Source organism: Hyla sarda, chromosome 1 (assembly GCF_029499605.1).
Source record: "Hyla sarda isolate aHylSar1 chromosome 1, aHylSar1.hap1, whole genome shotgun sequence".
NCBI classification, from domain to species: Eukaryota; Metazoa; Chordata; class Amphibia; order Anura; family Hylidae; genus Hyla; species Hyla sarda.
Window position 1 is genome coordinate 141,215,952 of NC_079189.1, and position 15,178 is coordinate 141,231,129.

General features: G+C 40.5%; 1 protein-coding gene across 3 annotated transcripts in view; it reads right to left on the bottom strand.

Moving 5' to 3' along the window:
* Nucleotides 1–3,655: 3,655 nt before the first annotated feature.
* TLR2 (toll like receptor 2) overlaps nt 3,656–15,178 on the bottom strand; it is a 30,528-nt gene continuing 19,005 nt past the window's right edge. For all 3 annotated transcript variants that reach the window (XM_056562474.1, XM_056562456.1, XM_056562467.1), the window contains exon 3: nt 3,656–10,624. In XM_056562474.1, coding sequence (XP_056418449.1) covers nt 8,239–10,608 — 2,370 coding nt within the window. In that variant the 5' untranslated portion in view covers nt 10,609–10,624 and the 3' untranslated portion in view covers nt 3,656–8,238. The remainder of the gene's footprint in view (nt 10,625–15,178) is intronic.

Below are 15,178 nucleotides of genomic sequence, written 5' to 3' on the forward strand. Positions count from 1 at the left end.
CCGAGCTGAGAAGCTCGCGACGAATCGAATTACTGTAAGTTTGCTCCTCTCTACTTATGACCTTTGGCCAGATTAGTTGTAGATTCTTCTGCCGACCAAAAATTATCGGATGGGGTTGAGGGATGTATATTGATTGGTCGATCTCCCTCAGATATATTAGAGGAATTTTCCTCTCTAGTTATTTTAGTATGAATATTTTCAGAGGACATAATAGCAGTATAGTGAAGTATAGTAAAGATAATGATGATGACTAATTCCTGTGAGAAAACAAAGATAGCCTGGAAAATATAATAACTGCTATAATATATAATCTTTTGTATAGATATAAGAGAAAACAACTTTCCTGTGGGAATACCAATGTCTGTCACAAAATGTCAATAGGTAAAAGGCAGGCTTGAAGGAGAATCTCAGCACTGCAGCCGTGAGGTATGAGGTAAAAGGATACAGGTCTCTCGAGATGCGAGATTACCACCAGGCTGAAGAGAAGAGAGAGTGATGTAAGCGCAGCAAGCCTGCGGGAAAGAAACGAAACAGCAGGCAAGCGATATATATGAGAAGGAAAATGGAGTATTAATATGTTGTGTGGGGAGGGGGTAAAGAAAGGTGAGGGGCAGGGAGTAGTGAAAAGTGAATGAGGGGCAATTAACAGATAAGGGAAGAGTGTAAACTAAAGCATGAATAATATGAGGAATATACTGAAATAGGAGCTTAAGAGAGGCTGCAATCGGGCAGCTGAAACGTCGCTTTGATGTCAGGTCAATAAATTCCATTCACCTTTACCTGTTGGAGTGCTGCAGTACCTTTTTTGTGTGGCGTATATGTGTGTGTATATATATATATATATATATATATGTAATTACAATACAATGAATTATACTGTGAGAGAAAACAATAGACAATACGTATCTCTTGAGTGAGCAGCGAAGAAAGAGGAAGGAGCTACACCAAACAGACCATTTATCACCTGTCCTCTAACATGATTGACTACTGGCAGTTACCTGTAATGTTTTATTTCACCTTAAAGTTTTCTTGTCTGTAATCTTTCAGTAACTGCTTCACTGCTGTGTGAGTTAGTAAAGAAAGAATATGAACATATTGTGAGCCTCCTGTCGGACATAAAATTCTAGGTTGTGAGGCACCAAAATACAAAGAGGTAAGGGGGGGGGGGTGAATACTTTTGCAAGGCACTGTAAGCTCTGACCATGATATAGAGCTAACAACTTCCCTTTAACATGAGCCTGGTGGGTGGTTGGCTAATGGGTAAGCAGTGTAGATCTTGAAGATGGTGGCAGACAGGCTTCATCCATTGTTTCACTTTAGTAAAGATTGCTATTCAGGCATTCTGATAAAAGGTATTTTTATCTCACATTTTATCTCTAGGTTTTATTGCGACCTACAAAAATCTCTTTGATAAAGCAAAAAGATAAATGTCTGTCTTTCACTGAAGCACATATTTTGCATGGATATTAAACAAACATACTATAGGTTAATATGTTACTAAAGCCTGTTTGCAGAAACTTGGGTAAGCTATTAAAGAACATGTCATGCAACTAAAATGCTATTTGCATGCTGAACCTGAATTTCCTGAAAAGGAAATATAAAGCATATACTTGACATGGTCCAAATTCAAGTTTTATAAAGCAGCTTATCTATATGCATGTATGTATATACATTGCAGAGAGCAGTGGCATAGCACTAGGATATGTTAATACTTCCTAAACTATAGGGTACCAACTGCTGGAAAACTTACTGGCTAGGAGAATAAGGGTGCGGTCACACAATAGTAACTCAATGTAAGTTACGCTACCATTGACTTCAACTAGCCCTAAGGCAATATGCAAATCTGTGACTATTGCGGACTTTCAGCAGACCCATTGAAGTATATGATAGTGTAACTCATAGCAGATTTCCATTGCACCAGGTACCTTTTAGATATTATTTGCATGTATTGCTGACCGCTATTTTGCATTTTTGAAATTGCTTCCATTCATCTCCAGTATCTAACTAAATTCAGTAATGGCCACTATATAGGTGAAGTTACAGGAAATCAGACTATGAGCATGAAAGGGAAAATAATGTATGAGGTCTTCATATAAGAACATGAGGAGATCATAGAGGTACAGGTGAGAGCTGCTGCAAAGAGAAGCATAGTAACATAGTATACCATTCATTTGTTTGGATGCAGTGTAATAACACTTTTCTACTGCAGATGACATCCTCCCCTCTTGCCTAATCGACAGGGATTTCAGATGCTGGACAAGCATTAAAGGGGTACTCCAGGGAATTAAACCCATACCCCATTCTTTCCCTCTCATCAATCTAATGAATTGGCTAAATATCATTCATTAGTTATATAGAGCAGTTTCCCCTCTTTGGATGTAACTTAAATGAAGGGAGTGAGGGAATGACATAATTAAGCCATTCACTGTGTCTCTGTCCAAATCCCTCTCTGAAAACAGCCCCCACCCTGAGAGACACAGACCATGTGGTCTCTGCCCTGCACTGATGAGTCTAGGTCTTTTTAATGCTGAGAACTAGTAAGGTGTGTGCAGCCTTATCCAATCACACACTGAACTTCTCTGTGCTGCTCAAGGGGAGGCCAAGGGGAGGCCACAGAAGCCATGCATATCAGGCAGGATGGGAACATATCCATGAAGTGTGGTGGCTTTGGAGATATATACTTCACTGGAGTAACCCTTTAAGCTTTGGCTGGTCCCCATTTGGAGAAGCAACAGTCTAGTTAGCACAACCCTTATTAGAGTCCTTAAAGGGGTTATCAACCATAGGGAATTTTAGTACATACCTGCCACAACTGGGTATTTCCTGTTGGATTTTGGGGCGATAATCACAGAATTGTGAGAAAACGATCACACACAGGTACAGACACTATATTATGATCTACACTAACTTTACAGCCCCAGTAGTATTGTCAAATAAAAAAAAAATCCTGGAATACCCCTTTAAGCACTTCCAATTTTTTGTACCCATGAAGCAATAAAAGATACATTTCTCAACATTAAAATTGCAATCCGAAGAAGGAAAGCTGTGAATTATGCAAATTATGAAAGTAGCAGGTGTCTCTAAGATCTGTAAAAGATCTACATTTCAAGGACTTAGCTCCAATCCGGGGCATATGGAAGGGGCCTCACACTCAGGTTTGTAGGTTGGGCAACATGAAAAAAGTCATGAAAAGCTGATTGAGTCTTTAATAAGCATCTTTTTAAGTCCTAGACTTTTATTGAATGTGGAACGGTTAGAAGTGAACATGTCCCCCTCTCTCCCACAAGCACATTTTACCCCTCGGCTATTTATGATCTGTCTATGAAGCAGACTGGGTCCGAGAAGCAAGAAAAACACATGAGCATAGAATGGGAAGTCTGATCATTTGGATGTTGTTTATGCACAGGTGAGGAAACCTGCTTATGTTTAGTTACAGCCCAGAGGGACAGGATTTTTTTTGCATGTGTGATTTGCTGGAACCTGTCTGAACAACATGCCTGCCACTGTTTATATTGGAATAAATAAAGCCAAGTTTAGATTTCCAAACCCATAAAGCATATGAAGTGCCATTCCCAAGCAAGCCCCACCTGTGTAGATTCTGACAAGTTATTGAATACAGATGAGCATTATAATTTAATCCTTTCTTTAATTTAAATAACAAGATAACACACATAAGTGCAAATTATATTTATCCGGATTAGAACAGGTTGCGTCATACCATATATAAACATAGGAACTCTTGTTTGCATGGTTGCTAAACACTGAATGTGCCTGTAGCATTATAAAACATTATAAAAAGGGGAAATCCAGTCAAAATTACCTTCTGATGCTGGAGATACATTGTTAGAAAAGTTACTCTATAAACCGATCACAGGGTGTGGAGCCACCAGTGACCAACTGTAATCCTTAGAAAAACCAGACGTCAAGTATTCCATTTTTCTGTAGAGTCACTCCCCAACCTGGATCCCCTAGTTGTGCCTATCAGCTCATTTTATTTTTTAACATTATAGCTGTGTGAAGGGCATTGGGGGATTTGAACCATACCATGAAAACGGAGTACTATCTTCTACAAAGAAATGAATGAAATTAATCAGCACAAAATTTCTGCTACGGGAAATCTAAAGTCTCTCTAGTGCCAACCATGAGTACCTATGTGGTGTCCCAGACCAGGAACACCTTTACTACCCGAGCTCTTTTTGGGTGGTTGTTACCCCCGAGGTGCCTGTCTTACATCCTAATCTGAGTTTTAGTTTCTTCTGAGATAAAAAAAATGTCTAAATTATTGTGTTTTTCAGCATTTTCTGCTCCTGTTCCTTTAACTGCTGTGTAAGAGTTAATTGTTTTCCACTTTAAGAACTAGTGAATAGCCATGGTAGCAGTCCTCAATCCTCAGCCCTGCCTCTACCCTAGTCTCCTTGGACAGGGAGGGGTCCAGTTTAGTTAGTTCAGTCTGGCTTTAGCCAAAGGTAAAGAAACACCGCCAGCTGCAGTCTCCTGTTCGAATACCCAATGAAAGTAGGCGTCAATTGTTGTCCACTTGTTCCAGAGTAGCTGGACTTCTTTCACACGAATCCCGCCGCCAAGGTAAAGTCAAGTCATCAAGAGGCTCTTTAGGGACAATAGCATACATCTGATGGGCCCTTTAACAAATTGGATCAGGGTGTGGGTATCCATCTTTATGACAGACTTGTGCCTTGGGCCCCTCTATCTAATGCTCTCAAGAAGCGGCATCAAGGCTTACACCCAATAAATCGTAGGTGTCACCATTCAGTGTAAAGTCTGTCTAGATTGTATGCACTAGTACTACAAGTTCCACAAATTCCAGTAAACTGCAACTGTGGCTTTCCACTAAGTTTGATCTGCACCTGTGTAACCAGATTACGGTAACCTTGTCTCCATTAACTGAACTGTCACCTCTGTATTATGACCCTGCCATTTAATTGGAAACTTGGATACCGCTGACTGCTTCAGTTGGAGTTGTGGTAAGTGAACTGTGTCTGCAGGACTACCACCACCATCCTCACCACACATACCTGTGAATACCACACTTCTGGCGTCATGAACTTACCACCAGCCAGCTGAGTATCCTTAACCCAGTAGTCCACACTTACTCAATTCTCTGCCTACTACACCTACCCTGTAAATCAATGTCTGACTTAACAAAGAGATATTAAACATTATCAGAGATTCTAGCAAAGCCAAAGTCTTCTAATCATGTCTCCATGTGCTTTAAAGTGTACATGTCATATCACAGAAAAAAAATAATGCTTATATATGTTACTCACTATGTCATGCAGATGCTTTACATACTGTATCTTTTTTATGTCTAGCTATTTGGCTCACTAATCCCTCTGTTCTGATGCTCACTCATTCTGAAATCCACTGCTTAGGGAGGGGTGTGTCACACACAATATAAATATATATTCAGTGGTCCCTCAAGTTAAAATATTAATTGGTTTGAGGATGACCATTGTATGTTGAAACCATTGTATGTTGAGACATGTATGTTGATAACTCTATGGAAATCTGGTAATTGGTTCTGAAGCCACCAAAATGTCATCCAAAAATAGGAAAAAGTGAGGATTAAAGAATAGTGTTGCTCATAAATATTCGCAATGCGAATTTTATTCGCGAATATCGCATATTCGCGAATATTCGCGAATATAGCACTATATATTCGTAATTACGAATATTCGTTTTTTTTTTTTTTTCACAGTACACATCACAGTGATCATCCCTCTCTGCTTCCAGCTTGTGTGGTGTAAAGAAGGCTCTAATACTACTGTGTGAGACTGGTGTGCGAATTTTCGCATATACGAAAATTTGCATATGCTAATTTTCGCATGTGCTAATTTTCGCATATATAACTTTTCGCATACGCGAATTTTTACATATGCGAAAATAAAATGCCAATTTTTCGAATATGCGAATATTCGCGAATATATGACGAATATTCGTCCATATATTCGCGAATATTCGCGAATTCGAATATGGCCTATGCCGCTCAACACTATTAAAGAAAAATAAGTAGATAGCTAATACAGATAAAGTAAGTCCTTACATATAAACATAAGCAAAAGCTGCTGGGAGCTGTAAATCACTGTGTATGTAGAGGACAGGAACTTCTTCAGGGTCCTGTACAGTACACGCAAAGTCCTAAAAAAGTAAAATGAAGCCATCCTCGCCTGGTGTCCAAAGGAGCAGCTAACCCTGACACAGGTAAAGAGTAATACAGAAAATGTAATACCTCCCTGTACTGTAGGGGGCGCTACCAGACAGCCAGTCAGTGCATGCACTTCAGTAATACAGGTGTTTTATCAGTCAATGTCCATTCTGATTGGTCAGTTCTTTCAGCCATTGACACGTTTCACAGATCTGGACTGTCTGTAGCATTGTATGTTGAGTCTGGTTTCAAGTTACAATGTCAAGAAAAGACCATTATATGATGAAAATATTGTATGTTGAGGCCATTGTAAGTTGAGGGATCACTGCATACACTATATATGACAAATGATAGTTTTAATCTGATTAACATATAATGCTCTGACAATCCCATGTTCCCAACATGTAGGATGAATCCTAGTGGCTTTCTCTGCTGAGATCTTTATTAGGATTTTCATGCAGTTTTCATTGACTCAACAATTAGGAGCTACCCATGTGGATCTTGTCAGAAGTGGATTGAGGTGCAGATTCTCCATAGATTTCTCATCCATGTCTTGAAGGTGGGGAAATCTAAATCAAATCCATAACAGAATGACAATGCTGTATCTGCACGTCTACAAGTAAAGTCTACAAAATGTTGACCTGTGTGGATTCACTCAATGCTCTGTCCAAACATAGCAGAATTGCTGCGTATTTGCAGTGCAGTACCCAGGTCCAATGGTTTTGGCAGCTGGTTCTGCTCCATCACTTTCCTCTGCCACCCTCCCCATGATAGGTCACTATATATTATACCCTCTCAGCCAATGCCACCCTCCATCACCCTGTCATCCCAATGACCCTATTGCTCGCCTGTTTTACCCTACACTTCTTGTCATCCTCTATGTGTCCTATCACCCTATGTCACTCCATTAAAGAAACAAAGATTGAATATTTTATGGAATATGTGTGCTGAACCAAATACCTTTTTTTCTGATGCTCTGTTATACCTCATCACCTAGGTCACCCTGCTTAGTATTACGTAGGTTGTGACCAGGTGTCATATAATGTATAGGTGTCCATCAGCACCCACTGCTGTCACCTATAGACAATGCTACAGTTCTACTTTGCATCTTTGATTAAGGGAATTCCCAATCCATCTTTTCCTCCTGGCCCAATATAGTGGTCTGTAGAGGCTTCCCAGGACTTAGTGTACAGTATGGGACCTAGTGTACTGTCCTCTCAGGTACATGAGCTGCTCCGGTACAAGCTGTGGAATCCCCACCCAGTACAGTATATGATACACATTACTGTCTGTCTTGTTCCATGGCATAGATACTTCTTAGTAACGGGCAATCCTGCATGGGTCATTATCTGCTAGATCAAGGGGGACAATTTCCCCCCCTAAAGTTCTAGTGCAGCTGAAACAGCAGTTGCATTAAAGTTATTAAACAAAAAAAAACCTTGCCATTGGGTGGTAGTGGCACATACAGCTTTGCCTATAGTGTTAGTACATCAGCAAATTATATTACATTCATTTTTGTTGTTACACAGTGAAATCATCACAGAATTTATAAATGTTCACATATTACACATTTTGTCTATAATACACACAAGTAAAGTCAATACTTTTATTCGCTAATAGTAAATGTGAATTCTTATCACCAGCTGGGTCAGAAAGAAATTTTATTTTTCTTCCCTTTTATCCACCCCTTTAGCATTCTGCCACATCTTTTCCCTTCTCCGGCTGAACTAGATAGACACCCAGTATGACACAATCGTGTTTTTAATCGTGTTCTTGGAAGTGTTTCATGTACAAGACATTTCCTATCAAAACTAACTTTAAACAAAATATATATTTCTCTTCTCCTTTACATGGTGAGTACAGATAACTTGTCATTTTTCTACGCTGGAGCCGACATCGGGAGCTCATGACGTCATAGCCGTCGCGCCCCCTCCCATAGACTTGCATTGAGGGGGTGGGGTGTGATATCATGAGGGGGCAACAGCTATGACATCACGAGCTCCCATCGTCAGCTCCAGCATTCGGAAGAGTTTGTTCCAAATGCTGAGCAGCGGAGTACCCCTTTAAGGAGTTGGTCATGTCTCTGGATATTCCTCAGGTTGCTCCTCTGGCTGCACTGCTGCTTTTAGATTATCCCAGAATACATGTTGTTGTTCTTCTTCTGTTGGCCACTCAATGTAGGTTTTTGTGTTCATGAGTTTCCTCAGTTTACAGAATCTTTTTGGAATGGTTGACTTCTCAATGGGTTCCAGTAGAACCAAAATGGCAGTATCATTGTTTTCATCAAAAAGACGAAAGTGAGAGAACTCTAGCTCATATTTGCACCACTCACTTTGAACAAAATGCTCTGACAAGATAAACAGGGTTTTGTAGCTTCTGTCCATGGCATCAATGATATTATCGATTATCCATTTGCCAGGCACAAAATCTCGCTTATGAAAACATACTCTGAGTGGGGGATTTCCATTTTCTAGCTGTGGTACCATCATATTCTCAACCCATTCAGAGTCTCGTTCACTGTAAGATATGAATGCATCAAAAGAAATCTCTCTTTCTGTTACTTTTAAAGGCTTCCTTTTGGCTTTTAACCAGGCCCAGGTCATGTTTGCATACCATATACAATGAAGGCAGTGGCAAAGCCACACAACAATGGCTATAACTAATAATGAAACAATGCAGGACAATGTAACAACTAATGTTTTATGGCACATTAATATAGGAAGATGTGCATGTTTAATCTGATTTCCTCGTACTGAAGAAGGAGAATCACAAATATAATTTTCCGGCCAACCTAGGAGAATTTTGCTATGGTGCTTAGCAAAATCCACAAACTGACAGGAGCAGAAATAATTGTTGTCACTTCCATCCAATGAAGTCATATTTGGGAAGTGTCTTAAATCTGATGTGAAAAAGTCATTGAGTCTGTTTTTCCTCATTACCAGTAATGTTAGGCTTGGCAGATAAGCTCTTACGGGTAACATGGCCAATCGATTATCTGACATATAGAGTTCCTTCAAACTTGGTAAATAAGAAGCAAATTCTTCCAGATGATTTCCACTTACATCCAAAACCTCCAAGGTGACTGGAAGGCAATTGTCAATTAGTTTTAACTTACAATTTGAAATATTTAAGTATGCCAGATTCTTGGGCCATCTGCAGGATGACCCAGTGGTGTCATCGAACATATTATGACTTACATCAATATATGTCAATGTTGTAATCGTTGCAAGTGCATTCGAAACCTTGGTTAATGAAGTTAAGAGATTTTTGCTGATATTTAAGGTTTGCAGGGAAGGCCAAGCTCCATAGCCTTCAAAATAACAGGCCGAGCTTCCCAAAAACAAGTCAGTGAGCACGTTCTCACTCAGATCAAGGTATTCCATCTTCTTAAAGGATCGGGAAAAATTACATGGCATTAAAAAAACTTTGCTGTTTATGCAAGTGACACTTTTAATTGAACGCACCATCTGATAGATAAAATGGAAGTCTGTAAAGAGATAAAAATTAGGAATGTACAGGTTCTTAATAATAATTGTTGATATTGAGGAGTTCTCATCTTTCAGATGAGGAAGACCTTTTCCTGTTCCCAAAAGCTCGCTGTCCTCTAAGGCAAGAGTGGTAACATTTTTGTAGGTATGTACAATTTCGACTAGCCTTGCTGTACTAAGATCAGTCAATAAACAGTCTTTATACATTAACGTTTTCACTGTTGTATCATTAAGCAGCACCAAGGCTTCTGAATCCTCTTTTTTGTAGAACGATGTGTCCCTAATTTCTAACCAGGTAGCCGAATGTGTAAGATCACTTATTATTTCTGGCAGTAAAGTTAAATTTACAGCAACAGTAACATGCCCTGTATGCTGTATAGATTGTATAGCGCCTTTTGTATAACTTATGAGGTGTGACATATTTAAGTAGAGTTCGTCCAAGCTCAGCACACCATCAAAGTCTTTTTCATCAAGGGCCACAAAGTCTGAATTACCAATTCTTAAATTCCGCAGTGAATGCAAAGAGGAGAACATAGGCGTTTTACCAAGTGATGTGTAGTGATTACCCAGCAAGTTCAGATGTGTCAGCTTGGGCAAACCGGCAAACCAAGTGGGTGTCAAGTTGGATAAGTTATTATTTGAGAGATCCAATTCCTCAAGGTTCCTTAGCGTTTGAAAAGCATTATTGCTGATAGTATGAATTTCGTTGTGATATAGCCGAAGTACTCTGAGGTTTTCATATGGCTTCAGCTCATCATCTGATATAGTCTGAATTAGATTGTTAGATAAGTCCAAACCCTTTATATATCTTGGCAGCATGGAAGGAATAGAATGTAAATGTATTGAAGAGCAGTCACAGAAGTCCATATAGTCACAGTGACAGTCGGCTTCATCTCTTGAAAATGTTGTCTTCACCAACGAGAAGATCAAGCAGAAATTCAGTAGGTAATGCACCATTTTGGATTTGGAAATACTAAAGATAATAGAAAAATAATTTCAATTATTAGCACCTTTCTAGTCACAGATATATGAGCAAACATATTAACGGGGTTATCCAGGAATCGAAAAACATAGATAATTTCTTTCAAAGACTGCTCCCTGTCTTTCTCCAGGTTGGGTGTGGTTCTGCAGCTCAATTCTATTAAAGTGAATGGAGCCAAGTTGTAATACCACACAAAAAGTGGAGACAGACAGGGAGCAGTCTTTGAAAGAAAATAGGTCTGTTTTTCGATTCCTGATAACCCCTTTAAACTATGAATCATTAGACATCTGTACATTTTCAGATTCAGATCAGATTCTGAGATCTAACAGTTCTACCAATAAGGCATTAGGAAGCATATAGTGGAACAGAGTGTCTGTAGCTCTATAATATAGAACCATGGGTACCCATTGTGCCCCCATAAAAGGTTTGCTATGTGCAAAGTCCTTATACTGAAATTCTTTGGGGGAGATTTATCAAGAAATGTCTATGTTAGATCAAATTTCCACAATTTATTTTTGTCTATACTTTGACTAGCGTGCGCCTTATTCATCAATAATGTGCAGTATACTGATTAATAAGGCGCAGCTCTCCTTAAGTGTGAAAAGTTGTCTAACGTACACCTTTTCTAAAAAAGAGTCAGACCAACAACCAGAGGCCTGGGTTCTCAACCCGTGGTACACGTACCCATAGGGGTACGCCACGGTTTGAGCGTTGGTATGCGAAAGCACTGACAAATACTGGCCATGTACTGGCAAGTACTTGTCAGCGTATAGCCGGGCAAACCTCTAGCTGTTGCAAAACTACAATTGTCAGCATGCTGTGACAGAAGGGCATGCTGGGACTTGTAGTTATGCAACAGCTGGAGGCACACTACTATAACTTCCAGCATGCCCTTTGGCTGTCCATGCATGCTGGGGGTTGTAGTTATGCAACAGCTGGAGCCACACTGGTTGCAAAACACAGAGTTTGTTACATAACTCAGTGTTTCCCAACCCATGTGCCTCCAACTGTTGCAAAACTAAAACTCCCAACATGCATGGTCTGGGAGTTATAGTTTTGCAACAGCTGGAGGCACACGGGTTGGGAAACACTGAGTTAGAAAACAGATAATGTTTCCCAGACAGTGTGCCTCCAGTTGTTGCAAAACTACAACTCCCAGCATGCCAAGACAGCCGAAACTGTGTCCCTCCAGATATTGCAAAACTTCAACTCCAAACATGCCCAGACTGCCTAGGCATGCTGGGAGTTGTAGTTTGGCAACATCTGAAGGGCCACATGTTACAGAACTACAACTCCCAGCATGCCTGGCTGGGCATGCTGAGAGTTGTAGTTTTGCAACATCTGGAAGAGCACAGATTGGAGACCACTGCACAGTGGTCTCCAAACTGTAGCCATCCAGATGTTGCAAAACTACAACTCCCAGCATGTCCAGACAGCCAAAGGCAAGCAGCGAAGATTAGTGATGATCTTCACCGCTGCCTCTGATGCCGACACCGACGCTGCCCCATTGCTTCCCCCATCCCCGGTTTCATAATTACCTGTTCCCGGGGCCCACCCTACTTCTGGCTCCTGTGACGTCCTGCGCTCTGCGCAATGACGAGTGACGTCCTCAATGCGACATCACCATTATTGCGCCCAGTGAGAAGTAGCGCGGACCCCGGGAACAGGTAATTATAAAACCGGGGATGGGGGAGGCAATGGGGCAGGGGCAGCGGCATCAGTGGTGGTTGGACTAGGGAGAACCCCAGGACAGGCAGGGGGAGAGAAGCGGGCGGCAGTGGCGGTGGTCTCTGGCCCCACTAAAGCCCCTGCAGTTCATTGCTTTAAAGCGCCCGCTTTAAATCAATAATCTGCAGTGGATTCTGAGGGGGGGAGGGGGGAGAAATAGCCGATAACTTATACTAAAATATCGGTATAAGTTATCGGCTATCGGGCTGATAGCCGATAACTGAATGCCGTCTATAGAAATCCCCATAGCAAACCTCTTCTACTCTGTGCAGTTCCCGAGACAAGCAGAGATGTCAGCAGAGAGTTGCCAGACAGAAAATAACAACTCAACTTCAGCAGCTGATAATTATTGGAAGGATTAAGGTTTTTTAATAGAAGTAATTTACAAATCTGTTTAACTTTCTGTAGCCAGTTGATATATAAAAAAAAATAGTTTTTTCCTGGAATAACCCTTTAAGTGACAGTTGTCAAGGGCTTTGGGGATCTCATAATACCCCTATAGTCAATGGCGGGGGTCCAATGAGTTAAAATAGCGGCCGAATGGATTTTTCCTTAACTTTATGCTTCTGATTGTCTCTCTTCTTATACAGTCTTCCTCAGACAGACTGAACTAGTAGAGTGCCAATATCACTGTACAATGCTATGCTATGGCATAGCATTGTACAGTAGAAGCAATCAAATGATTGCTTTTAATAGTCCCCCATGGAGATTTTAAAAGTATTAACCCCTTAAGGACCAAGAACGTACTGGTACGTCCTGAGTCCTTTCCCTTACTATAACGCGGGGCCACGACGTGACTAATAGCGCGCGACAGTGATCGCGGTGCCACGCGCTATTAACCCTTTAGACGCGGCGTTCAAAGTTGAACGCTGCGTCTAAAGTGAAAGTGAAACCATGCCGGTTAGCTCACGGAGCTGTTCAGGATCGCTGCGGCGAAATCGCGGCATCCCGAACAGCTGATAGACACGAGGAGGGTCTCCTACCTTGCCTCCTGGTGTCCGATCGTCGAATGACTGCTCAGTGCCTGAGATCCAGGCATGAGCAGTCAAGCGGCAGAATCATCGATCACTGGTTTCCTATGAGAAACTAGTGATCAATGAAAAAGATCAGTGTGTGCAGTGTTATAGCCCCCTATGGGAGCTATAACACTGCAAAAAAAAAGTGAAAAAAAAAGTGAAAAAAGATCATTTAACACCTTCCCTAATAAAAGTTTGAATCATCCCCCTTTTCCCATTTAAAAAAAAACCCAGTGTAAATAAAAATAAAAATAAACATATGTGGTATCGTCGCGTGCGGAAATGTCCGAATTATAAAAATATATAATTAATTAAACCGCACGGTCAATGGCGTGCGCGCAAAAAAAAATTCCAAAGTCCAAAATAGTGTATTTTTGGTCACTTTTTATATCATGAAAAAATGAATAAAAAGTGATCAACAAGTCCGATCAATACAAAAATGGTACCGCTAAAAACTACAGATCACGGCGCAAAAAATGAGCCCTCATACCGGCCCATACACGGAAAAATAAAAAAGTTATAGGGGTCAGAAGATGACAATTTTAAACGTATACATTTTTCTGCATGTAGTTATGATTTTTTACAGAAGTGCGACAAAATCAAACCTATATAAGTAGGGTATCATTTTAACCGTTTCAACAGAATAAAGATAAGGTGTCATTTTTACCAAAAAATTTACTGCGTAGAAACGGAAGCCCCCAAAAGTTACAAAATGGCGTTTTTTCTTCTATTTTGTCGCACAATGATTTTTTTTTCCGTTTCGCCGTAGATTTTTGGGTAAAATGACTGATGTCACTGCAAAGTAGAATTGGTGGCGCAAAAAATAAGTCATCATATGGATTTTTAGGTGCAAAATTGAAAGGGTTATGATTTTTAAAAGGTGAGGAGGAAAAAACGAAAGTGCAAAAACGGAAAAACCCGTGGTCCTTAAGGGGATAAGGGGTTAAATAAAATAGAAATGTTTTATACAAAAATATATTATTATTATTTTTTTTTAATAACCCATCTTTTCTCATTTTACAAATAAAAAAATGTAAACCAAAAAATAAACATATTTTGTATCGCAGCATGCAGACACAGCTGTCTGAACTACTAAAATGTAAAGTTTATGATCCCACATGGTGAATGACGTAAACATTTAAAAAGATAACAAATGCCAGACTTACTGATTTTTAGTCACATCCTATATCAAAAAAGGTGATCAAAAAGTTCCATCAAAACATAGACGGTACTGGTATAAACTAAACGACGACAGCGAAAAAAAGCGAGTCCTTATACAGCCCCAATTCTTACAAATAAACCAACTAGATGGAACCCTATTTTTCTAACTGTCTATAAGGGTACAATATATATTCTCTTTATTGAAAAGGGACACACATTTAAAGGAAATCTGTCATCAGAAACACCCGCACTAAACCTGTTACCTGGTTAAAAATGGTTCAGCGGTTCTTAAGATATCTATATTTTTAGTTTTCTGTTATTCCCTGGCTTGGGACTCAGTGGGAGGTGTTATCATCTGGGACTCGGCCACATGTCATTCTAGCTGGGCGGAGCTGCCACCCGGCTCATGAATATTCATGAACTTATCCTCCTGGTCTAATTCTTCTTTCTTGGTCTGGTGTGGAGGGCCGTGCATGCGCCGCGTTCCGTACACCCAGAAGCGGCGTTCTCCCCCCCCCCCCCCCCCCTGGCTTCACTCAAGCTGCGGCCCTATACAAGTAAGAAGACGGGCTGCATAAGTGAAAAGCTGGGGGTGGGAGGAAGGGAGGGACGGAGGGTGTATTTATTCACAAACAGACCG